Source organism: Meriones unguiculatus, chromosome 12 (genome assembly GCF_030254825.1).
Source record: "Meriones unguiculatus strain TT.TT164.6M chromosome 12, Bangor_MerUng_6.1, whole genome shotgun sequence".
Classification (NCBI taxonomy): domain Eukaryota; kingdom Metazoa; phylum Chordata; class Mammalia; order Rodentia; family Muridae; genus Meriones; species Meriones unguiculatus.
The window spans coordinates 31,401,442-31,427,561 of record NC_083360.1 but is presented as its reverse complement, the minus strand read 5'-3'; the positions used below and the strand labels follow the sequence as shown (position 1 = coordinate 31,427,561).

Sequence of the window (26,120 nt, the reverse complement as noted above, 5' to 3'; positions counted from 1 at the left end):
TATGGGGTTGCAACCCACTATTTATGAAACTGGCCTAAACATTTGTGAAGCATAGATAGCTAATGAATAAACACAGAGGTCCCTTCAGCACAGGGAAAAATAAGAGTACAGTGTATGTAGGCCTGTGTGTGCAGGTCAGATGTAGCGTGGTGATACACCTAGGAGAATATATTCTAACCAGTGTGCCTATCAAATATACAGACTGTGAGGCTGGCATGTACCTTTAATCCTTGCGTGTGGCTAGAACAGGCAGGCAGATCTCTTGAGAGTTCAAAACCAGCCTGGTCTACAAAGGACAGCTTGGGTTGCCCCCTTTTGCTATCTATTTTATTTATTTGTTTCTTTCTTTATTTTTGTGTTTTTTGTTTTTTGTTTTTTTGAGACAGAGTTTCTCTGTGTAACAGCCCCGGCTGATCAGGCTGGCCTCGGGCTCACAGTGATGTTCTGCCTCCCAAGCACTGGGGTTAAAGGCGTGTACCACCGCTGCCTGGCTGCCCTTGTCTTAAAAAAACCAAAAACCAACCAACTAAACAAGCAAAGATAAAATAAATAAGAGAGAGAGCGAGAGAGAGAGAGAGAGAGAGAGAAAGAAAGAAGGAGAGAGGGAGAGAAGTGAAAAGAAATGAAACAAGTAAAATGTGCCCAGGCAGCTTAATTTAGACAATGGACATTCATCACAGGGACTTCACACAGATTGGACCAAAAATTGTCAGTGGAACATTCCAAACTGAGATTAACCCAATTAGTCCTTCACGAGGGTGAACTTTACAGAGTATAATTATACTTGAAGTCTCCCTTTATTTTGGAGTGGATGGATGGGTGGACTGATTCATTGATTGATACCGAGGATTGGGATTGCAGCCAGGGTCTCATGCATGCTAGGCATTTACTCTATGGAGCTTACCCCAGCCCCTATAGTCTAAAGGCTGTTTTAGACCCTAATGTGAACCAGCACTTAGAGTCTGGACTATTTAGCTCAAGTTTTATAACACGTAAGAGGTGGTGAGCCTAATTTAGACAGAAGGGAACTCCCAGACTTGTAATGAGCTCTAACTATAATTTTACTGCCTGTCTACCTTTAGACAAGTCAGTTTACCTCTCAGGATATTTCCTTGCTCTTGTTAGTACTAAAGATTTACTGGGAGGGTCTAGTTAAGACAGTGTTTAAGGCATTTCTTTGAATATTATGTAAATATGAGTGCTTTATTGGGGCTAAGGCACATTCCATCATAGGTATTTTAGAGAGTAAAAGATATGCTAGAGCCATAATTCCCTGAATCATGGGCTGCTTTTTCCATGGGAGTAGTAGGATTGTAGAAAGAGCATGTGCTTGGAGACAGGTTCCCTGATCCTGTCCAACTCAGCCGTTTACTGTTGTGGCCATAGATACTTCTAAATTTTGAGCTGAGGGTGAAAACCAGGCTCTCCATCATGCTAGGTAGGTACTTTACCACTGACTTACAGCCCCAGCCTTATGCAAATCATTTAGCTGTTCTAAAACTGGATTCAAAATGGGAAAAGGCCGAGTATTTGCATAAGTTACATGCTTAGTACCTTATAAAACAGGAAAATAAACAGTCAAAACAAGTAGAGGCTGATGATGGCCCATTGGGTAAGGACACTTGCTGCCAAACCTAATCTGAGTTTAATCTCTGGGTCTCATATGGTAGAGGGAGAGAACTGATGTCTGCAGGTTGTCCTGTGACCTACACACACACACACACACACACACTAAAAACTAAGCAACCTCCTGCCGAAAACAAAAATAAAAATAAATGTTCAGCATGCTACAGCCTGCCCCATGGTCCCAGCATACTAGAGGTGCAGACAGGAAGGTGAAAGAGTTCAAAACCACCTTATATGAAGTGTTTTATGTCATCTTGAGACAGCTATGTCAGTCACGAAAGTAAAAAATAGGGCCAGAGCTCATCTCTGAGGTCCAGTAGTATTACCAACATGACAAGGCACCCTATGTTTTCTGTCTGATGCTTTTATTTTTTAGAGGGCATGTGCTAGAAATTCAGCCCAACATCGTGTACATACTAAGCCTATACTCAACTACAAAGCTGTATTCCAACCCAGTTGCTCTTTAAAGTCACTAAATTATCTTTCAGATGATGAGCTGGTCGTGAATCCTAAAGTGTTTCCTCACATCAAACTTGGAGACATTGTGGAGATTGCTCACCCCAGTGATGAATACAGGTGAGCAATTCAATGATTAAGGGAACTAGGTACCCTATTGATTTCAAATACTGTTTCAGGCTAGTCAGGGCTATGTAGTAAGGTCCTGTCTCAAAAACAGAACAAAAAAATCCTCATATCTAGGACTGAAGAAATGGCTCAGCAATTAAGAGCCCTGGCTGTTCTTTTAGAGGACCTGAGTTTGATTCCCAGCATCCATATGACATGTCACAACCATCCGTAATTCTAGTTCTGGGACATCTGACACCCTGTTCTAGCCTCCTGGCATATCAGATATGCATGTGATACACAGACATACATGCAGAGTAAAACACTCATACACTGAAAAAAAATTTAAAGATCTTTAAAAATTATGTGTATTTCTGTGCAAATGAGTGCACATGTTTTCAGATGGAGATTCCCTAGATCTGGAGTCACAGACAGTTGTTAGCCGCTTGGAATGGGTGCTGGATCCTCTAGAAGAGCAGCAAGTGCTCCTAACTACTGAGCTACGTCTTCAGCCCCAACAAAACTTTGTTGTTGTTTTGTTTTTTTTTGTTTTTCTAGGCAGGCTTTCTCTATGTAGCGCTAGTAGTCCTGGACTTGCTTTATGGAGCAGGCTAGCCAGGAACTCAGAGATTCACCTGCCTCTGCCTCCTGAGTGCTGGGATTAAAGGGCTGTGCCACTATGCCTGTCCTCCAACCACACATTTTACATATTTTTAAAGTTGAAGCAATGTCTCTGTTGCTTTTGTTCATTTCCCTTTAGGCCAAGTGCAGTTTCTTTGTTTCCAAGGGAGAGTTCTCTAGTTGTGCTACAAGTTAGGATATGTACTAAATTATTTGTTTGCATTTTGGTGGGAGGTAGAAAAAGCTTACCCCCTGCATTCTCCCGCATCTTGTTGCTTTCTTTTCTAGTCCTCTGCTTTTGCAAGTCAAGTCTCTTAAGGAAGATTTACAGAAAGGTAAGTATTCCCTCTCTCTTTGGGATTTTGATAATTACTGTCTGAGACTCATAAGAAACCTCTCTTTGGAATCTCAGGTCCCTAGCAGATTGAGTTTCCTTTAGCATAAAGGAAGACAAATGAAGCTTTTGGAGGTTAGGGACTGCATTTGCAGAAGCTGCCCCAGGAGGAGCAGTTGATATGTTTACTGTCTTCATTTATCTTTACAGCTAACTGAGCTGTAAGTTCTCCCAGACCCTAAGTGAGATATGAAAATTGCCAAAGATTTTCATCTGTTAGCATGTTGTAGGCATTGAAGAAACCACATTTTTAGCTAAAAGAAAAGGTAATTTGTATGTGGGAAGCTTTATATTTATCTCCAAAAAAAGTTGATGGCGACTTTTCTAAATAAGTTTTCTTGTATGAGTGGGTTATCTGTTTGGAATAGGTGTTTCTAGATTTTTGCTGTCTCTTTTCAAAGAATGGAAGAGTTGCAAATGAAAAAGTAGCAAGGGACTTTATTCAAAAAAGAAAGTGAAGGCAGAAAGTAGATTAAGTGCAAAAGCCTGAGCAAGCATGGGACTCCAAGTGCCTGGTTACTTTCCAGAGCTTCCTTTTGAGGGTCGAGGAGAAGAATATGGGTGGTTTTCTGTTTGGAGTATAAGGCCTATGTTAGCATTAGGTTATGTAATGGCCTGCTGCTAATGCCTTTTTGCATGTTGCATTATGATTTTTTTAAGACTTGTTTATGTGCCAGAGAGATGGCTCAGAGGTTAAGAACACTGTCTCTTCTCCCAAACGTCTTGAGTTCAATTCCCAGCAACCACATGGTGGCTCTTAACCATCTATAGTGAAATATGGGCCCCCTTCTGGTATGCAGGCAGAACATTGTATAAATAATAAATAAATTTAGAAAAAGACTTATTTATGTATTTTATGTGTGTGTGTATTTTGTCTGCGTGTACATCTGCAAACCAGAGGGCATCAAACAGTTCTGAGCCGTCTGCCATGTGGGTGCTGAGAATTGAAGTTAGGACCCTCAGAAGAGCAGTGTGTGCTCTTAACCACTGAGCCATCTCTCCAGTCTCTGCATCTGATTTTAATTACATGTATGCCCAGTCATACAGAGGTGTAGGGTGAAAGACTGGGGTTTTCACCTTAAAAGTTTACTTATAGAAGAGTTTGCCCAATGTACCTGCACTTTAGGCTAGTATACCCTGCCTCAAAGAGGGAAGGGGCCCAGGGATGTAGCTTAGTTAGATTGCATGCCCAACATGCACACACCAGGCTCTGGGTCCCATCCATGTCTGAAAGTGCATAAAACAGGTGTGATGGTGTAGGCCTTCAATCTCTATCTCATAAAAAGAAAGAAAAGCCTTGTGAGGTGGTCCATGCCTTTAATCCCAGCCGTCTGGAGGCCGAGAGGCAAGTGGATCTCTGTTAGTTCAAGGCCATTCTGGTCTACATAGTGATTTTCTGTCCAGCTAGAACTAAGTAACTAAATAAATTAAAATATTTTTTGTATTTTTTTTTTAACATTTTAAGTATTTTTAATTTTATTTTTGACAAGAGTTTCTCTGTGTAGCCTTGACTGTCTTGGAATTTGCTTTATAGACCAGGCTGGCCTGGAACTCACAGAGAACTTCCAGCCTTTGCCTCCTGAGTGCTGGGATTAAAGGCAGGTGTTCATTGCCACCAGTACGCAGGCATTATTATTTTTAAAATCTTGTAAATAAATAAAAACATCACACACTGAAATTAACCAGATCCAAATCTGTATAACTCAGTGAATGTCTCTACAGTTAGAATAAGCATTGGGAAGGGAAGCTGGGATGTGTCACACTAAATTGTGCATATTTATTACCAAATTTATTTTATGTACTTAGCCACCACCAAACCAAAAGATCTGTGGCAGAATTATAACTAGAATAAGTAGCTTCCTATCCTCTTTCATAACTGTGTCTTTCCTCACTCCCTGAAAGTCAGCTCTCTTACTGTCTTCATGTTTTATTGTGTTCACATGTACATTTGTTTACAGATATACGGATATTATTGGCTAGGTTCTGTTTGAGAGAGAACACACAGTTTTTTTTTCTTTCTGAGTCTGTGACATACATACTTTCATATTCCTAAATACTTAAACTGTTGCTTATATGTATATAATTTCAGATGACCACTTGGTATTGGATAACCAAATTTGGAGGCCTCTTCCCTGGAAAAGACCATTTCTGCTGCTCTCAGCATTCCTTGGTTGCCTATGGTTGAGATCCTTCAAGCTTTCCTTTTTCCATATTAGCATGTCCATTGGTGTGCCATTGTTTAGGTCTTATTTAGGCATTCATGTTGATGAGACTTCATGGCGGCGCGGGGGACTTTCTCACTCTTCTAGAGACACAGTCTCAAGCAAAGTTCCCATTCTGGCTCTTACAGACTTTCTACTCCCTCATGGCAATGATCCCAGAGCCTTATGTACAGGAATTATGATGTAGATGTGATGGACATCACAAGGTCTCTTTGTTCTCTGCATTTTGATAAGTTGTGGGTTTCTGTAATGTTCCTTTATTTGAAGCATAGTGATTCCCTATCTTAAACAAAAAAAGTTTCTTCCTACATTTACTTTATAAGAGTGTGGACACACACCAGGCAGGATGCATGTGTAGAAGTCAGAAGGCAACTTCAGAGACTCGGCTCTCTCATTCTACCATGTGGGTCCCAGGGATTAAACCCAGGTTGTCAGGCTTGGTGGCGAGTGCCTTTACCATCTAACCAGCTTGCCAGCCCAATAATGTGTTTTGTTTTGTTTTTTTACTGTTACATTTCTATAAAATTCATTCTTTATAATCCTTACTTGTCTCTCACATCTGATAACCTCCTCCTCTTCCACAGTAGCTCCCCTTTGTTTTCAGGTCTTTTTCCTTGTGTGTGAACCAGTGAGTTTTATTGGGGTTTTCACGGGAGCATACAGAGGATTGTGTACAGGAGCACAGGCACCTTACCCTGGCTAGACCACTGGGAAAAATGTGTTTTCTTCCCTCATCAACCGTTAAGTGTTTCTGCAGGGATGGCTGGGGCCTCATGAGCATCTCTTCTTTCCATGACAGGCCATTGACAGGCCTGATCTTGTGTAGATAATCACAGCTGCTGTGAGTTAGACAATGAGATTGTCATTTATATACAGAAGTTAGCATCCCACACTGCTCTTCCCACTTCTGGCTCTTATTCATTCTGCCTCCACTTCTGTATTATTATGTTCCCTGAGCCTTGTGCTGGGCATGCAACAATTGTTCACTCTCAGTACTTTAATCAGTTTGTGAATCTCTGCAATTATTGCTGACTGATGTAGAAAGAAGCTTCTCAGTCCAAGCCAATAGCAAAATTAACCTATGGGTGTAAGCATAGTTATTTAGCCATTTTAGTGGTGCATGCCTTTAACTCCAGGGGAAGCAGGAGATACCCATGAGTTAAGACCAACTTGGGCTACAGAGCAAAGTTCTAGGGTAGTTTAGGACTATATAGTCAGACCTTGTTTCCAAAATCAAAAGAACAAATAAATAAATAAAATAAAAACATACTGATTTAGAGTGTGGTCTTACTGCAGATGTACCCAGCCTGGTCTGATCTTAGAAGCTGAGCAAGGTTAGACCTGCTTAGTACTTGGGTGAGAGAAGTCAATTTGAAAGGCACATTGTATCCATTTAGTGAAACTATTGCAGAAGTTTCCACTCTGCTGCCTTCGATCTCCCCAGCCACAGGCTTTTGCCCAGGCTTACAGTAGCAGGAATGAATCTCCTCCTCCTGCTGTTGTGTCAGATTTACCCATAGCAGACTTCTGTTATTGCACCACTCACCCTGCCTGGCTGGTTCCTGTTGTGTATGGGATCCATAGCTGAGTAAGACAGTTGATACCCTCCACCAGCAGGAGGGCTAGTTAGCAAGGTAAGCTTCCAGCTCAGTTCTACCTCGATTTCTCTGTGCTTCTTGACTAAGGCATGTGGTGCCTTCAGAAATTAGGCTCTTTTCCTATAGTTTTGGTGATCAACCAACAGCAATGGCAATTGCTTGCATTGTTTTGACAGTCTCTGGAGTCTCCCATGACCAGCAACTTGTAGGGGGAGGTAGCTCTGCTAACTAGGATTTGAACTTTTCTTTTATGGCTCCTCCTACCCCCAGCCAGGGCCCTGTGCATACAAAACAAGTTCTTTGCCAGTTAGTTATATTCCCAGCCTCTAGATATTTCTTTTTTTCATTGATTGATTGATTGATTGATTGAAAGGGCCTGAGTAGCCCTGGCTATTGTTGAATTGGCTGTGTAGACCAGGCTGGCCTGGAAGTTGCTGAGACCTACCTGTTTACCTCTCCAGTGTTGGGATTAAAGGCATGTACCACCACATCTGTCTCAGATGTTTTTTGTTTTTTTTTTTTTAATGCTTGTTAGAGTTTTATTATTTTTTGGTAATAAGGTTTCATGGTCCAGGCTGAATTTGCTGTGTAGCTAGGATGAGTTTAAATTTCCGACCGTCCATCCTCCAGTTCCACAGTGCTGGAATCAAAGGCATTTTACTACCTACACCCCCCCTTTTTTTTTCTTCCTGTAGCCCAGGCTGGCCTCATATTCACAATGTAATCCAGACTGGCTTCCAACTCGTGACAATCCTCATGTCTCAGTGTTGCAAGTAATAAAATCTTTCTGTGTGTGTGTGTGTGTGTGTGTGTGTGTGTGTGTGTTTTATATGTGTTTGCCTGGATAAGCATGGGTACTTATCCATGCCTGTATGTATGGAGGCTAGAGGTTGATGTCAGGTGTTTTGTTCTTTCTTTCTTTCTCCTTTCTTTCTTTCTTTCTTTCTTTCTTTCTTTCTTTCTTTCTTTCTTTTTTCTCGCCACAGTTGTTTGTTTTTGAGGCAGGGACTCACTATGTGATAGTAAATATACTATCATGGATCATACTATATAGACTAGAGTAGACTTGAACTCATGGAGGTCCAGCTGCCTCTGCCTCCTGGGAGCTGGGATTACAGTAGCATGCACCCCCATGCCTGCCAAGACAGTCTTTGATGAATCTGGAGCTCAGTGTTTTGGCTAGGCTAATTGGTCACAAGTCCAGGGATCCACTTGTTTCTGAAGCCCCATGCTAGCGTGCAGGTCTGAACTGCCGTGTTTGCCCTTCTTGTGGGCGCTGAAGGTCAGAATCCAGGTTCTCGTGCTCATGGAGCAGGGGCTTTGCTGACACCAACTCTCCCAAGTGTGAGGTCTTAAATGACTGCCTCTTTCTCCCATATCTCTTTTCCTTTCTCCACTCTCTCTCACTTTCTTCCTTCTTCCCTCTACTTGCAAACTCAAGGACATACATATACTAAGCATATTTGCAGTCAGAGTTCCATCTCTCTTTTAATTTTTAGGTTTATTCATCCTTGTGTGTGGATGTTTTACCTGAATGCATAAATTTGTACCATGTACATGCCTGTTGGATCCCCTGAAACTGGAGTTACAAATGGTTGTGAGCCATTGTAGGGTGCTGGGAACCCATCCCAGGTCCTCTGTAAGAGCAAAAGCTTTCCTTAACTGCTGAGCCACCTCTCCACCTCCATTTCTCTTTTTTGAGGCAGAGGTTGGTTAAGTAGCCTCGCCTAGATATTTCCTTCTCCTGCCTCAACCTCCCACATGCTGGAGTTACAGGGATAAGCCATGACACCAGGTGGTTTTCATTTCTTTAAACTGAGTGTTAGTTCTTGGCCTTATTTCACACGTAGAGAATTGTTTAGAATTTAGTCTCCTGGAAGACAGAGGCCATAGCAAATGATCAGTTGTATTAATTATTGAGTGTGTGCCAACTTTAAAATGTGTTAACTGATCCAGGTTTTCTTTTTCTGTTTCAGAAACTATCAGTGTGGACCAGACTGTGACTCAAGTATTCCGGCTAAGACCTTATCAAGATGTCTATGTGAATGTTGTAGACCCCAAGGCAAGTCTTTGTTTTGGACTTCAGTATCTTTTTATAGTGATTCACACCCATCCTCAAAGATTAGGTCACTGTGGAAATGAGGGACTTAAGTGTAGTGCTAGACTGTTAAATATGTCTCATATCTAGGTCATTTAGATATAAACGGTATGTAGGCTGCTTTTAAATCCTCATTTTTTAAAGCTTAGGTTAGTTCATAGGAAAGGATGTATTTATAATTCTTTTTAATTGCTAATATTTTTTTACATATTCTATCCATTTTACCTATTTGGGTGTTTGCTTGCTTGTATCTGTGTTCTTCATGTGTGCCTGGTACCCACAGAGGCCATAAGAGGATGTTAGATTCCCCTGAAACTGGAATTATAGACGGTGTGAGATACCATGTGGGTGCTAAGAGTTGAACCCAGGTCCTCTGGAAGAGCAGCCAGAGCTTTTAACCTCTGAGCCATCTCTCCAGCTCCTCATATTTATTTTTTGTAAATGATTTATTATTATTTTTTTAGGCAAAATTTTGCTGTTTAGCTCAGTAGCCACATGGGATTAACTGTATGTAGCCCAGGCTAGCCTTGAACTGGCAGCAGTTCTTCCTCTTGCTATGTAGACCAGCTAACCTGGGCCACACAATCCTCTGGTTCTCGATTTTTCGTGGGATAGCTGCTGCAGGTGTGCTGTAGAACTGTCACATACATGATTGAGTTGCCTCTGCTTTGGAGAATTCTGTCTGGTTCTGCTGTCGAGTGGTTTGGTGTGTAGACTGCATGTTTTGACTGTAAAGTGTGGCAGAACAATGCAGAAGTGTGATTATCCTCTTCTAGGATGTGACTCTTGACCTGGTGGAGCTGACTTTTAAGGATCAGTACATTGGCCGTGGGGATATGTGGCGGCTAAAGAAAAGTTTGGTAAGATGCGACTTTTATATACCTATGCTACATATATATATATATATATATATATATATATATATATATATATATATATTTTGTTTCTTTGTTTTTTGAGACAGGATTTCTCTGTGTAGCCTTGGCTTTCCTGGACTCACTTTGTCAAACTCAAAGCGATCTGCCTGCCTCTGCCTGCCCCTGCCTCCCTGAGTGCTGGGATTATAAGTGTGCGCCACTGCGCCTAGCTCCAAAACAGTATGTTGCCTTTTCTATGACAGATGTCCTTGTTTATCATATAAATTTAGAGCTATCAAAATAAATTCTGATTCTGGTATCTGCAAATAGTCACTGTAAACAGTTGGTTATATTCTTCCCTGTTTTCCTGTTTATTTTATTTGTGTGTGTGTGTGGCTATTTTTCCTGCATGCATGTATTGTACTTTGTACTTTATGCGTGCCTGCTACTGTCGCCAGTCAGAAGAGGATGTTGGCTCCTCTCAAACAGGGTGCTGAAAGGGAACCTGGGTCCTCTGTAAGAGCAACAGTGCTCTTAACCCTGAGCAATCTCTCAGTGCCCTCCCCACCCCTCACCCCATTTTTGAGAAGGGTCACAGTATGTGGACTCGGCTGGCCTGAAACTTGCTGTGTAAACTAGGCCGGCTGTGAGTTCACAGAGATGCCTGCCTTTTCCTGAGCGATGAGAGTAAAGGCATGCACCCTTACATCCATCTATCTATTTATTGATTTCATTATGTATACAATACAGTGTTCTGCCTGCATGTACATTTGAACACCAGAAGAGGGCACTAGATTTCATTTTAGATGGTTGTGAGCCACCATGTGGTTGCTGGGAATTGAACTCAGGACCTCTGGAAGAGCAAGCAGTGCTCTTAACCTCTGAGCCATCTCTCCAGCCCCATCTATTTATTTTTAATGAACCTGTTTCCATTTAAAATACCCAATTTGTCCTTCTGTCATCCTTCTTTCTTCTTCCTCTCTCTCTGCCCCTCTCCCTTACATGGCAGGTGAGAGCTGCTTCCAGTAAACCTGCATTTATATAAAAAAATTAAAATATCCAATTTATCAGAATTGTAACCCAGTACTGAAAACTTTTTACTATAGTTTTTGCATATTATGAAAGAATAAATTATATGTAGAATTTTTTTTACTAATTTTTGAAAAATATTTATTTTACGTGAGTGCTTCTATCTGCATGTACACTGCATGCCAGAAGGGGGCGTCAGATCCTAGTGTAGATGTTTGGGAGCCACCAAATGGTTGCTGGGAACTGAACTCAGGAACTCTGGAAGAGCAGACTGAGCCATCTCCCCAGCCCTATATATGTAGAATTTCTACACAAAATATATTTCAGGGAAAAGTCAAACAACCAAAACCTTGATTGGGCTGGGAACACAGTTCATTGGTAGAACCTTTGCCTAGTGTATGTGAGGCTCTAGGTTCAATTCCCAGCACCAAAATCTAAATGAATAAATAAGTACACAAATAAATAAATGAAAGTTGTGTTGAATGAAAGGAATGACAGCTCTCAGCACTAGAGCAGTCGCCTTAGGTTTGCCTCTGGCACTGAAAAAAGAAATCAAAAGTATAAAGATAATTTGTACTGCATTTAGTATATAAATGTAGAGAAGACTGGTGTATTTCTCGGGCTGCACGCCCTGCCTGATTTTTCACTATTGTTTGTACTTGCTGACATCTCAAGCACCAGCTATCGTGTAACCCCAGTAGCCTTCTCTGTATGGCAAAGCTGTCACTCCTTGCTACCCGGACTTCTTGTTGGAGGAGACTGCTTTGTTTTGTTTGTTTTGAGACAGGGTTTCTCTGTGTAGCTCTGGCTGATGTGGAACTCACTCTGTAGACCCGGCTGGCCTCAAACTCAGAGATCCACCTGCCTCTTTCTCCGGAGTGGTGGGGCTAAAGGCATGGGCTACCACCCTGCCTGGCTTTTTTGTTGGTTTTGGAGATTTTAAAGCAAGGAGTCTTTCTGTGTGGCTTATGGGCTGATGGCTTGAGCCCTTTCTTTTTCTCTCTTCCCTTAGGTGAGCACCTGTGCCTATATCACTCAGAAAGTGGAATTTGCTGGCATCAGGTAGGTATCATGGCATTCTGCTGTGATGTGGGTGAAGAACCACCAAAGTACATGATTGCAGCTTCAGGGCTTTATGAGTTTGTGTCTTGGAATTTTGAGACCTAGTCTCATGTAGCCAGGCTGTCCTCAGTTTCACTATGTTGCCAACACTGGCTTTTGTTTTTTGAGATGGGGTTTTTATGTGTCCTGGAACTTGCTTTTTGGACTAGGCTGGCTTTAAACTCATAAAGATCCACCTGCCTCATGTGCCACCATGCATGGCTTTTACCTCCTTAGCTCCCTGCCCAGATGTCTCCAGGGGGGTGGCAGGTGCATGCTTCCACAGCTGGCTGCTTTCAGAATTACCCTAAGAAGTGGTCGAAGCTACTGTAGCAAGAGGGGTGAATTGCATATTTTAGGACTGAAACTATTTGTCAACATGTGTAACCGCACCTGGATTTATATATTAGGGTACTTGCTTATACGTATACAGTAACCAGCACAGTAATTGTGACATGTTGCCTTTCTAACTGAATTGCTTCACTATCACTGTATTTAAAATGGTTTCTGTATTTTAATAAAAGGGACTTTTCAAAATCCCTCCTGTTTTTCCAGTGCTAGAGGTGTAACCCAGGTATAACTAGTATACATGTAACCTCATGTATACTAGTCAGTCAGGCACTCTAGCACTGAGCCACAGCTCCAGCCATGGAACATACCCGCTCACCCCACCCACTGCCACCATTTTCTTTCCTTAGGTGTTTTATACTGGGCATGGACTCATGATTGCTGAAAAAGTACTTTGCCACGAATTTATATCCCTGGGGTGGCTGTATAGTTTATATTGTCACCAACAGTGTATAATGGGTTCTACTCTCATCTCACCAGCATTTGTTATTATTTGTTTTGTTGATGGCAGCCATTCTGACTGGGATGATACGTGTGGACCAAAACAGAAGCAAGAACAATACACCTCACTAGTTAATGGGAGACCAAAAGGGAAAAAATACACTTTGCAGATTAAGGGTTCTGTTTTGGTCCACCATGAAAATCAATATGAGATTTTTATTTTTTTATTTTGATTTTTGAAACAGGGTTTCTCTGTGTAGCACTGGCTGTCCTGGAACTTGTTCTGTAGATTAGGTTGACTCTTTCTCCTGAGTGCTGGGAGTGAAGGCATGCACCACCGCTGCCTGCCAAGAGTTCCTTTTTGGTTTTGGTTTTGGTTTTTTCAAGACAAAGTTCCCTGTGGCTAGGCTAAAAGTAGAAGTGCATCTGAATGTGCGCTGCAGATACACTTTCACATCAAATGAATTGTTGCTGTAGTCACGGTAGCTAAAAATGGAGTCAGCCTGCATGTTCATCAACCGATTAATGAATAAAGAAAATAACATACATACCCAGTGAGATTTTAATAAAACCACTAAAAACAAAATAAAATCATGACATTTGCCGGAAATGGATGGACCCAAATACCTTTTATTTTTTATTTTTATTTTTTTAAGACAGGGTTTCTCTGTAGCCTTGGCTATCCTGAACTCAATTTGTAGAGTAGGCTGGCCTTGAACTCACAGAAATCCACCTGCCTCTGCCTCCAGAGTGCTAGGATTACATGCGTGCACAACTGAAGCCGGCTTCCCAGATGTTTTCATGTTAAGCAAAATAATACAGACTCATTAAAAGAAATGTGGTGTTTTCTCTTCGTCACAGAAACTATGTTTCAGCGTGAAACTAGGAAGGGGAACTATGAAAGCAGAAGAAGAGATCTTCCTGGGCAGAGAGTAGATGAGGGATAATGAGAGTAATGGAATACACGTGACATGAAAGCTCAGGAAACGGCCGTAGTGAAATCCATTACTTTGTGTGCTAATTTGAGGAGACGAGGGAGGGGGCTACAGTTGGGACACAGAGTGAATAAGCTGTAATAAAGAAAAGGAAAATTAAAAAATTAAGAATTGCTCAGTAAGCTGGGTGGTGGTGACACACACCATTAGTCCCACCACTTGGGAAGCAGAGGCAGGTGGATCTTTGTCAGTTCAAGGCTAGCCTGTTCTACAGAGAGAGTTCCAGGACAGCCAGAGCTGTTACACAGAGAAACCCAGTCTCAGAAAACAAAAAAACAACAATAAAATAATTGCCCAGTAGTGATAGACATGATGTTACTAATGAAGCTCGTGGAGTTAGTGTCTCTGAGACACCATGTAGCCTTCTGCTCCATGTGGGAAGTCACCTGTGTTTGCATTTGCCTGTGGCTTTTCTCTCTCTCTTGACCTACTAGAAAAGAGGCCTGTCTTAAAGCCATAGGAGTTAGGGATTAGGTTGCATTGTCTTTTCCTGTGTCACTGCTTTGAGGGCAGGATCTTCCCCAGGCTGGCCTTGAGATCCACCTTCCTCCCCTTGGTGATTGCTAGCATCATAGCCATGCACTACTGCGACAGCTCAGAATGTGTTTGTGTTTAATAAAATTAATAAAATAACTATTCTGGAACTGAAGGTGTTAGCTCGGTGTTAGAGTGCTTGCCTGATACACAACACAAATTTAAAACAACAACCAAGCAAAAACCAAGAACAACCATAAAACCCATTTACACAAGAATAATGTTTTTTTTTAATTTATCTTTTTTCCTTTATGATGTCTCATTTGTTCTTCCTATGCGCTCTAGAAGAAAGATAGATGGATGGATGGATGGATGGATGGATAGATAGATAGAGGAATAAATACTAGCCACATTTATTGCTGTTTTCAAAACTGAGGCTTGGCCAGTGAGTGAGATGTCTCAGTAGGTAATGAAATTTTCTGCCAAGCCTGAGGAATTAAATTTGATTTCCTGGTTCCCACATGGTAGAAGGAGAAAACTTGCCCTTCACAGCCACAAACACAGTCCTACACATACACAGACAAAATAAATAAATGAATATAGTGGAACCTGATCCTTAGAAAAGTTATAGCATCTAAGAAGGAGTAGAGGTTCTAGAATCTAATCCTAAGTTTTAGTGTACTGATTTGCATATGCACTGTAGGGAAAGCGTGTAACATTGAGCACAGTTGAGCTTATTTGAGGGATCCGGTAAAACAGTGTTTGATGAATTACATGCAGTATATTACTTTGTTTGTTGTTGTTGTTTTGAGGCAGGGTCTTATATAGGCCATGCAGGCCCCTGGCTGTTCTGGAAATTGCTGTGTAGACCAGCGTGGCCTTGAACCCATAGAGATCTGATTTCCTCTGTTTCCTGCGTGCTGGGATTAAAAGCATGTATTAAAAGCAGTATTCAAGTGCTGGGATTACCGGTGGATGCCACTCCTAAGCACTGTGTCATTTTGGAATCCTGAACCCATGCCATCTTGGAGAGGTACAATGTTAATTGTTGTTTATCTAGATATTTAGCTAGTAAATGACTCAGCTGCAATTCCTGCTCAGACTATTTATTCCCCAAAGTGAATGGCTCTTGAGCTGAGAGCCTTGCTTGTTATGCTGCCCTGTTGATCTTATATTCTGAAAAAGTCTCAGAGGAGAGCTATTTAGGTGGCATACTCCTGCAGTCCAGCACCCAGGTGACTGATGCAGGGGGATTCTGCATTCAAGAACAGCTTGAGCTGTATAGAATAGAGTTAGTGTATTCTGAGCCACATAGCTGTCCCAAAAAGAAAGAGCAGCAGAGGGAAAAGCACCAAATTGGAAAACATTTACCAAGTTGCCATTAGGTTTTCAAAGAATTACTTGTTTTGTGTGAGAGAGAGAAAGTGAGCAAGGGCATGCATATGCCATGCTACATGGAGTTCTCAGGCTAACTGAACTGTTAGCTTGCAGCCCAATTCTCCAGTCTTTGCCTTTCATCTCACAGGTGGAGTGCTAGAATTACAGATGCACCGGCTTTCCCCTCAGGTTCCAGGGATTAAATTTAGGCCGACAGGCTTCAGCAGGTGGACCCTCTACCCACGGAGATTTTGTTTGTTTGTTTTGCAACAGGGTCTCACCTTGTAGCTCTGGCTGGCAGGAACTCACTATCTAGAGCAGGCTGGAAATCACGGAGACCTGTCTGCCTCTGCCTCCTAAGTGCTGAGATTTAAGGCTGTGTCTTACCTCTAATAGATATATTGATTGATTGTCACTTAATACCTCCTGACTGCTTGTTAGGATCCTAAGATTAAAATGGTCTTTTCTCTTTGTTGAAGCTCATGGTATTACAGCTAGGATTAAGACAGTTATTACTGACCAAAACTATAAAATCTGTATCCAGATAATTTTGTATATTATTTCTGAGCATCTCTGAAGGCCTAGTTCTCTAGACCTGAATATTTTCTGTGGACTCCTGTTGTGCATATTCAGGATACTGAGAGCTGTTTATAGTAGACAGTCTGCTCATGGGGCTCTCTGTGGAAAGGCAAACTGATCAGGTTCTTTGAAAATAAGTAGACTTAGGTGACAGACACAGGGGAGTGGCTTGGACCAACTAGCAAGACTGATTTAGAAGACAGTGAGCAAGCCTCCTGAAGAGAGCCATGGTAACGTATGTGTGTTTCTCCTTTCAGGGCACAGGCTGGTGAGCTGTGGGTCAAGAATGAGAAGGTCATGTGTGGTTACATTAGTGAAGAGACCAGGGTAAGACTAACAAAATGGCTTTTTGGTTTTGTTTTCTTATACCATTATGTGTGAGTCCTGAATTCACAACAAAGAAATTAGCAAAAATCTCATGATTGGTACCATCTGCCCTGCTAGAACTGGTCCTTTACTGCTCTCATATTTTCCAGTGGGATCTTGACAGGTTGGGATTGATCTTCATCCCAAATGAGTCTATTCAGTATATTAAATACAGGACTGATTGTGGTGGTTTTTCCTTATAATTCCAGCACTCAGAGGGCTGAGACAAGAGAATTACTGTGAGTTAAGAGGCCTTTCTGGGCTACATAATCAGTTCCAGTCTGGGCTACAGAATAAAAGATCCTAAAGTTCTCTGTCCCAGTTACTTCACTTAGTAATTTCAGGTGTTTGTTGAATGAGATTTTCCCAACTGTAAGAATTCGCAATCTGGTCCTGTGCAACAGGCATGTACCTGGATTCCAAGCTAAGTAAGAAGCTGAGGAAGAGCCGGGCATGGCGGCATACACCTTTAATCCCAGCACAGAGGCAGGCGGATCTCTGAATTGGAGTTCAGCAAGTTGAGCCTCATCTAAAGATCTAATTCCAGGACAGCCAAGGCTGCACATAGATACCCTATGGAGAGAAGATCTCCTTGGTCAAAAATAGGATAAACAAAACCTTTTTTTTTTTTTAAGGCAGGGATATCAATTTGTAGTCCAGGTTGGTCTTGAACTCTCAATTCTGTGTCCACCTCTGGAATGTTGAAATCATACTTATTACTACCATTCTAGCTTAGAGAACAAGATACCTGTTTATGGGGAGAATTTAGCATGATTGGGTTGGGGCTGAACCTTAGTGGTAGAGTGCTTGCTTGCCTGGTATGACAAGACCCTGGATTCAATCCCCAGTATCAAAGAGAGAAAAAAAAAAAGGGAAACAACTTAGTATTATAAAATTTACCAGCTGGGGAATTGGCTCAGTGGGTAAGAGCACTTGCCGTGTGAACCTGATGAAGAGAGTTCAGTTCTGAAAGCCTTAGTAGTAGTGCAAGCATCAATATCCTTGCATGTTCCTACTCGGGAGGTGGAGAGGAGCAGCTTCAGAAGCTCCTGGCAAGGCTTGGCTCGAGTTCTGTGAGGCTTCTGTGACTTCACGAGTAGAGCTGCTGCCCCTTCTACTACATTTCTGGCATGAATCTTCATGAAATATCTGTAGGTATTGCAGTACTTTGCAAGTTCTTGTCCGAGTGTTATAAAACTCCCAAGAGGTCAGGGATCATATCTTGCTACCCCTGATACAAAGCTCAGAGTAAGATTTAAGTAACTTCATTTTTGTTTTTGTAGATTATTTGTCATTTCTTGTCTATAAGCATCAAGTGCTCTTAACTATTGAGCCATCTTACCCTTGCTTTTGGTTTTTTGAGTAGGGTTTCATGTAGCCCAGGCTGGCCTTGAGCCCAAGGATCACCCTTAATTCCCAACCCTCCAGCCTCCACCTTCCAAGTGCTGGGATTGTAAGCATGTGCCACACACTCAGTCATGAAAGCTAGGCAGGTGTGCTATCAACTGAGCATTCTATCAAGCAAGTGAAGGAACACATGGGTAAAGTTTGCGTTTAAAAGTGCCACTTCACAATTAAGAGAATTCTTCCATCGTTTGAATTTTTTTTCTTAAAGATTTATTTATTTATTATGTATACAATGGTCTGCCTACATGTACACCTGAACACTAGAAGGCACCAGATCTTATTATAGATGGTTGTGAGCCACCATGTGGTTGCTGGGAATTGAACTCAGGACCTCTGGAAAAGCAGACAGTGTTCTTAACCTCTAAGCTATCTCTCCGGTCCTGAAATTTTCTTCTAGTAAAAACTACAAAATTTACTGAGTAAATGTTTTGTTTGATTTTCAACACAGGATTTTGCTATTGAGCCCTGGTTGACTTTGAACTGACTGTATTCCTGCCTCACTTTCCTAATTTACAGGATTACAGACATGAATCATAGCATTAGCGTTTGTTCTATTCTTTTTATTTTTTATTTTTATTCTTTTTATGATTGCTGTTTAAAAGTTTTATATATTTTGATAATGTTTTTCTCTCTCCCTCAACTCTTTACAGATCAGCCCTACCTCCCTATGCATGTTGTTTTTCTTTCACTAAAACAAAACAAAAAATGAAAATAAAAACAGTGAAAAAATAAGACAAAAAAACGCCAAAAAGCACTTAACAAAAAGCACCCCAAAACAATGGAAAAACAAAACTTCCAAAAACCATGGAATTTGTTTTGTGTTTGTCAGCTACTTTTGGGCCTGGGCCTGCCTTGGAATATGGTTGATATACCCAGTGACATTCCATTGGAGAAAACAGATTTTTCCCTTTGCCAACAGGAATCAATTGCAACTGGCTTGTTGGTTAAGGGTGGGACCCTGTGTCCTCTCTCACCTTTCAGTTCTGGGGCCCCATCTTGCTTGAACCTGTGCAGGCCTTTGGCAGGTCTTACGTTGCTGCCACTCATAAGTGAGTCCATATGTACATTAGTCCTGCTATCTCGGGAACTATTTCCTACCTCTGTCTCATACAGTTTTCCCACTTCCTTGGATTAGATCCCTGAGCCCTGAGGGGAGAGGTTTGATGAAGACATCCTATTTAAGACAGTTCCAAAGTCTCTCACTCTTATAGGCACATTTTCCAGTTGTAGGTCTCTGTTAATTCCCTTCTATTGCAAGAAGGAGCATCTCTGATGAGGGTTGAGTAAGGCTATGATCTACGGATAAAACAGTATGTCATCAGAGTCATTTTATTTCCATGTTCCTTTAGCAGAGTAATGATAGTAGGTTTTTTTCCCCATGTCTATGACATATTTAGTCTCAGGTTCTTGGCCGTTTTATCAGTGTCAGGTGTGGGTTCTGTCACATGGAGTATGCCTTTGGGGAAAAACAAACTTATAAAAATGATGGTTGGTTAATCCTATAACATTGTACCATTATTGTAACCTGTGTGCAGGTTGCTTCTATAGGCTTGTGGATGGAGCTTTTAAGCTTTGAATACGCGCGCACTATGCTTAAGTGTATAATTAGGTGGAAAGGCTGGTGAGCTTGCCAACCACGAAGCCTAATGACCTAAGTTTCAGTCCCCAGTGTCCACATAGTGGAAGGAGAGGACTGACTTAAGCAAGTTTTTCTCTGACCTCCACATGTGATTGTACACACACATGCACACACACACACACACAAGTGCACACACACAAGTGCACACACACACGCATTCTCTCTAATAACAAACATAGCTAAATATGTTAGATGCATTTCCATTGCGACCTCCTTTGAGACCCCATTCATCCTGTAGAATTAAAACTATACAAGTTATTTGCTTTTTAATGCACTTGTGTTTTTGTTCCAGGTGGTGTTCCGATCTACGTCGGCTATGGTTTACATATTTATTCAGATGAGCTGTGAAATGTGGGATTTTGATATTTATGGTACTGTTCCCCAAGTACTGATTGTAACTGCCTCTGGAGAGAATTTTCTGGTTTCCCCCAAGTTTGTGTCATTTTATAGCAACCTCTTGATACTCTCTAAAGATGTGTCCTGCTTTATTGCCAAACCTCTTCAGTTCTTTTCCTTTCACTATTATTTTTTCATTGTTCTTTTGGTTGCTGTTTGTTTTTTGAGATAAGGACTCATACAGCTGAGGGTGGCCTTGAACTTGCCATTCTTCTGTCTCTCAAGTGCTGAGATTAAAAGCGCTCATTCACCTCTATGCCCAGTTTATGCTGTGCTACAACTAAGCAAGCATTCTACTGAACTGAGATAAAGTTCGGGCCTGCTGGTGTATGCCTCTAATCCCAGCATTCAGGAGGCCAGCCTAGTCTACATAACAAATTCTTGTCAGAGGTACATAGTGAAACCCTTAGTCAAGGATATCCTTGAATTTCTGATTCTCTGCCTCTGTAATTTCACACATGCACTACCATGCATAATACTTACATTTATTTTTAGACATTTTCATTTATTAATATTTTGTGAGTACATGCATGCATCCCACTTACCCATGTGAAGGTCAGAGGTCAACTTTATAGGGTCTGTTCTTTCTTGATTTTATGCATGGTTTCCAGTGATCAAACTTTGTCCTGCCCCAGCTTCCCAGGATAGTTGGAAACGTTTTTTTTCCCACTGAGCCATCTTGCTAGTTCCTCTTTTTTTTTTTTTTTTTTTTTACATTTTTTTCTTTATTAATTACACTTTATTCACTTTGTATACCCCCAGTGGTTTCCTCCCTCCTCTCGTCCCAATCCCTCCCTTCCTCCACCCTCTGCATGCATACCCCTCCCCAAGTCCACTGATAGGAGAGGTCTTCTTTTCCTTCTGATCCTAGTCAATTAGTTCTCATCAGGAGTGGCTGGCTGCATTGTCTTCCTCTGTGGCCTGGTAATGCTGCTTCCCCCTCAGGGGGAGGTAATTAAAGAGCAGGCCAATCAGCTAGTTCCTTTTATTTTATAAAACTGCATAGATATGTGGAGAGATAGATGCAGAAGTGGAATATGAGTTCAAGGAAATGCAATAAAGTATTTATTAAAAAACCTGAATTCTCATATCCTAAGTGCTAGTATGATTAGGTGCCAGCAATTTCTTTCTCTACCTTCTGTCCTTCACAGGCTCTTGCTCTATAACTCAGGCTTTCATCAAATTCACCATCTTCCTATTCTAGCCCCCTGAGTGTAGGCATGTACTACTCTCAACCTGATGTCTTCCATTTAGTTTACTACCATTCGCAGAAAAAGCAAGTTTGTTTCATTGTATTTGAATTACGACATAATGAACAGAGGATGCTCAAGCTGCTCTGAGGTACAGATGCTGTGCCTACCTCACCTGTAGGTATTTGTACAGTTCAAATTATTATTACAAATTCTTGCTGTGCATCATCCAGGAAACTTATGGCTAGAAGGAACTACAAACTGATTAATGAATGCCTAGGGCCTATCAAATAATTTTTTTTTAATTTTATTACTTTGAGAGAGAGAGAGAGAGAGAGACAGATAGACAGGCAGGCAGAAAGAGTGTACACACAACTTTCAGGAGTCGGTTCTTTTTCTCCCGGGGGTTCTGGGAGTCAAACAGGTCATTAGGCGCCGTCAAGTGTCTTTACTGCTGAGCCATCTTACTGGTCCCCAAATCATATACACCTTAAGCACAACTATGAAAATGATCATGCCTGGAGTTTAACTTGTTCCCTTATCTTGAATAAACAATGTATTAACCAGTCACCTGCTTTTCGAAATTTTGGGTTTTTGAGTCTGTAATTGTGAGATTGGGCTGTACTTTCTGTGCTGAGGAAGCATCTGCCCTCCATGATTAAATTTGGCTTGACAGAGTTGAGGATATAGTCCAATGGTAGAGTGTTTGTCTACTCTGCCAAGTGTATATGCAGGTAGCCCCCCCTTCTTTTTTTTTTTTTTTTTTTTTTGAGACAGGGTCTCAATATGTGGTCTTGGCTAGCTAGAACTTGCTGTGTAGACCAGGCTGGCCTCGAACTCACAGAGATCCACTTGCTTCTACCTCCAGTGCTGTGATTAAATGTGTGCGCCACTGTATCTAGTGACTTTGTATTTTAAAGTTTCTGTGATCTTTTACAAATAATTTAGCAGAACCCATTTTTTTCTCTTTGGTCCTATTTCTTGACTGTATTTAGATGAGACAGTTCAAGCAAATTGGTAATAATAAAAATACTACTACCAATAATAATAATAAATAATAAATAATAGTAGTAGTATTCCTTACTGTTTTCTCACTGTTTCTTTTCAGGGGATCTGTATTTTGAGAAAGCTGTGAATGGTTTCCTTGCTGATCTGTTTACTAAGTGGAAGGTATGTTTCTATATTCTCTAATCGTCTGGGTAAATATTACACACGAGGTTTTTAATTTTTCAGTTACTGATAATTTTAATTATTTTAGTTTTATGTTTTTGAGACAGAGTTCTCCTGTAGCCAAGGCTGGTCTCTGACTCCCTGTGTAGCCAATGATAACCTTGAAATTCTGGTGCTCCTGCATTTACTTAGCCGGTTTTAGGATTATAGGCATGTTTTGTTTTGTGCTTTTCCTTTTTTAACGGATTTTTGTGTCTGTAGGCTGTTGGTCAACCTTCAGTTTTGTTTCTTGGGTATCATCCAGCACGTTTTTGGATCTTCTTAAGTGTGCTAGGTTGGCTGGCCAGGAAGCCTGGGGGAGCTCCTGTCTCAGCTGCCCCAGCATTACAAATGTGCCAGGACACCTTTTTTTTTTGAGAAATGGTCTCATGTAGCTCTGTCTGGCCTGAAACTCACTGCATAGAGCAGGCTTGTCTTGAACTCAGAGATCTGCTCTCTCCCCGCCTACTGAGGGCTGGAGTCGGGCGTGTGTGCCACTCTGCCCTTTTTTAATGTGGGTTGAATTCAGGTCGTCGTGTTTACGTGGTGGCACTTTACACACTGGGCTTTCTCCTGAGTCTCTGTGTGTGCATTTTCTAAATGCAGCCTTTCTATCAATTTGCCTTCTTGAGCTATTTTAGCTGAAATGTGGACGCTAGACGTAACTTACGTGAATGACCTCAACACGATCGCCAGCCTTTATGAAAAACACATGGCTGGTTCACACTCAGTGGTGAGAGACTGAAAACGTTCTCCCAAAACCAGAACTTGGAATGCCTCCTTTGCCACGACAGGCATACAAATAAAAATAGAAAGTAACCTTGAAAAGAAATAGGGTAGGGGTCTAGAGACCTAGCTGAGTGGTTAAAAGTGCTGGCTGCTCCTTCGGAAGCCCTGAGTTTGAGTCTCGGCCCTCTGAGGGCCTTCAGCTGTCCGTAATTTTAGTCTCAGGGGACTCTGACACATTGTTTTGGCCTCTGCAGAGACCCAATGTACAGGTAGGGCACAGACACACATGCAGACAAAATACCCATACACAAAAGTAAAGGCAAAAAAGGGTTAAGAAACAGGGGCTAGAGATGGCTCAGTGTTTAGGAGCACTTGTTGCTTTTGCAGAGGTCCTGGGTTCAGGTGTCAGGACACACATGGATGGTGTATCACAGCCATCCCTACCTTCAGTACCAGGGAATCCAGTTTCTCCGGACTTCCATGGTCGCCAGGCACAGGTTTGTGCAGATGCATACATGCAGGCAAAACACCCATATACGATAGATGGATGGATGGATGGATGGATGGATGGATGGATAGATAGATAGATAGATAGATAGATAGATTAGTGAAGGGCCTAATGCTTTTGGATGGGGTCTTGGTAATGCTTTCCTGGACTGCCTATCCTCCTGCCCCAGCTTCCCAGGATAGTTGGAATTACAGGGATTGACTACCATGTCTGGTCTCTTTTTGTTTGGTTGTTTGTTTGTTTTTTATTTTTTGAGACAGTATTTCTCTGTGTAGGCATGGCTGTCTACTGTTTAAAGTATTCCAAATTTCTTACAAGTACATAGAAATTTGAGGATCAGATTTTTATTTCTACAAACAAAATGGGCATTGGAATTTTGACCCTGACACACTGAGCTGCATACTGCCATGTACATAATCTTTATTTTGTTCTTGCCATTTTGAGACAAGGTCTGGCTTGCAGCTCAGGGTGGGGTCTTTATGTTTCTGCCTCCCAAGTCTTGAGTTTACAGGCTTGTGCCATTGCACCCAGCCAGTACTGTCATTTTTGGGTTGTGGTGGTATATGCCTAAAATCCCAGCGTTTGGGAGGCAGAGGCAGAAAGATCTCTGTGAGTTCAAAGCCAGCCTGACTATAGAGTGAGTTCCAGAACAGCCAGGGATACACGAAACCCAGTTTTGAAAAAAAAAAAAAAAAAAAAAAAAAGCCAAAAAAGTTAGGGCTGTAGCTCAGTTGGACCAGGCAGCAAGCCGTTAGTTTAGTGTCTGGCACCTGAAATATTGGCTCTAGTGCACACCTGTGATTCTAGCACTGAGGAGTTGGAGGCTTGAGGATCAAGGTCATCCACAGTTACATAGTAAGTTCAAGACCAGTCTGTGATACATGAGACTGTCTGAAAAACAACAAAACGAAACAAAGATATCTTTTGAAGATAGGGATATAACTCACTTGATCATCCCAGCACATGAAACCATCATTGTAATCTACACAGTATTTGAGGTCACAGAGTTTGAAGTAGAGCAGAAGGAGTTTAAAATTAGTGTTCTCCTCCAGTTAGCTTTTTGGTCATAGAGAGCCTCGGTTTCCTTTTCTGCAAAATGGAGATAACAACAGTCCCTATCCCCTTTTCCACTCTTTTGCTCTCTGCAGCACACTATGTGATATATATATTTTTTTCTGTCCATCAGAATTAGATAAGAAGGCTGAATGTAGGACCTGTGAAGTCCGGTAAACTAGTTGGTAACTAAGGAGTCTGCCTTACCCAGCGGTGGACATGCTGTGCCTTGACTTGTACTCAGGAATGTCTGTGCACTTGTGATCTGTCCTTGGAAGAACGTGAGGGCGTATAGAGCACATCAGGCCGTACTCCCTGTCAAATGCTAATTAACTGTGTTAGTGTGCTGGGGAGAGAGCTGAGGCCAAGCCTGGCAGGGACTGAAACTAAGCTCAGTAGCCAAGCTGCTTTTCATGCCCACCAGTAAGCACCCTGTTCCCAGGATTTTGATCCCAAGACTCCACAAAAGTTTCATTGTTACTAGCTCCCGTCTTCATCCAAAGGTAATTCATGATCTTGGCTTATAGCCTTTCCTCTGTAGCAGCTTCCGGTCCTCATCCTGTAATGTATAGAAGTATCTTTGGTCCTTAAAACCACCACCAGGAGCCAGGCACGGTGGCACGGTGCTGGTAAATCACAGCGCTCAGGGAGGCAGAGCAGGCAGATCTCTGTGAGTTCAAGGCCAGCCTGGTCTACAAAGCGAGTCCAGGACCGCCAAGGCTACACGGAGAAACCCTGTCTCCAAAGAAGCAGAACAAAAACAGAAAACCCCACCACTCTGGACACTATTCTTTTTCCCTAAACTGCAGTTCTGATTAATTAAAAATGGGTAAGGATATTCTTCAATTCTGTCATTCAGTTGACCAAGTTTATGTCAAATCAGGAATTGGGTGAAAGAGACCCTCATTTGTAGGTTTTCAAGCCTGTTTGCACATCCTTGGAACTTACTGAAATCACAGTAGTAAACATAGGGCTGGATTTGATAGCAGGTCTCCTGACAGCATGCAGTGTGTGTCCTTTTCACAGTGCCTCCTGCAATCACAGGAGGCTATCCAGCACTGTGCACAGCCGCTGAGCATCTTAGTATGAACGGGCTGTGAAGGAAAAGAAATAAACCTGTACCGCTTTTTCTGTTTTCATGCCTAGGAGAAGAACTGTAGTCATGAAGTGACTGTGGTCTTATTTTCCAGAACTTTTTATGATGCAAAGTCTATTGGTGAGTAACTTTTTCTCATATATATATATATATATATATATATTTTTTTTTTTTTAAAGAAAATTTTTAAGGATTTGTTTATT

The 26,120-nt window shown here is 41.7% G+C and overlaps 1 protein-coding gene across 15 annotated transcripts in view; it reads left to right on the top strand.

Moving 5' to 3' along the window:
- The window catches only part of Depdc5 (DEP domain containing 5, GATOR1 subcomplex subunit), a 120,853-nt gene that overhangs the window by 2,330 nt on the left and 92,403 nt on the right, over window positions 1-26,120 (top strand). For all 15 annotated transcript variants that reach the window (XM_021651852.2, XM_021651909.2, XM_021651888.2 and 12 more), the window contains exons 3-11: window positions 2,115-2,202; window positions 3,100-3,146; window positions 9,002-9,087; window positions 9,900-9,983; window positions 12,022-12,071; window positions 16,582-16,651; window positions 20,029-20,107; window positions 22,431-22,492; window positions 25,968-26,037. In XM_021651852.2, coding sequence (XP_021507527.1) covers window positions 2,115-2,202; window positions 3,100-3,146; window positions 9,002-9,087; window positions 9,900-9,983; window positions 12,022-12,071; window positions 16,582-16,651; window positions 20,029-20,107; window positions 22,431-22,492; window positions 25,968-26,037 — 636 coding nt within the window. The remainder of the gene's footprint in view (window positions 1-2,114; window positions 2,203-3,099; window positions 3,147-9,001; window positions 9,088-9,899; window positions 9,984-12,021; window positions 12,072-16,581; window positions 16,652-20,028; window positions 20,108-22,430; window positions 22,493-25,967; window positions 26,038-26,120) is intronic.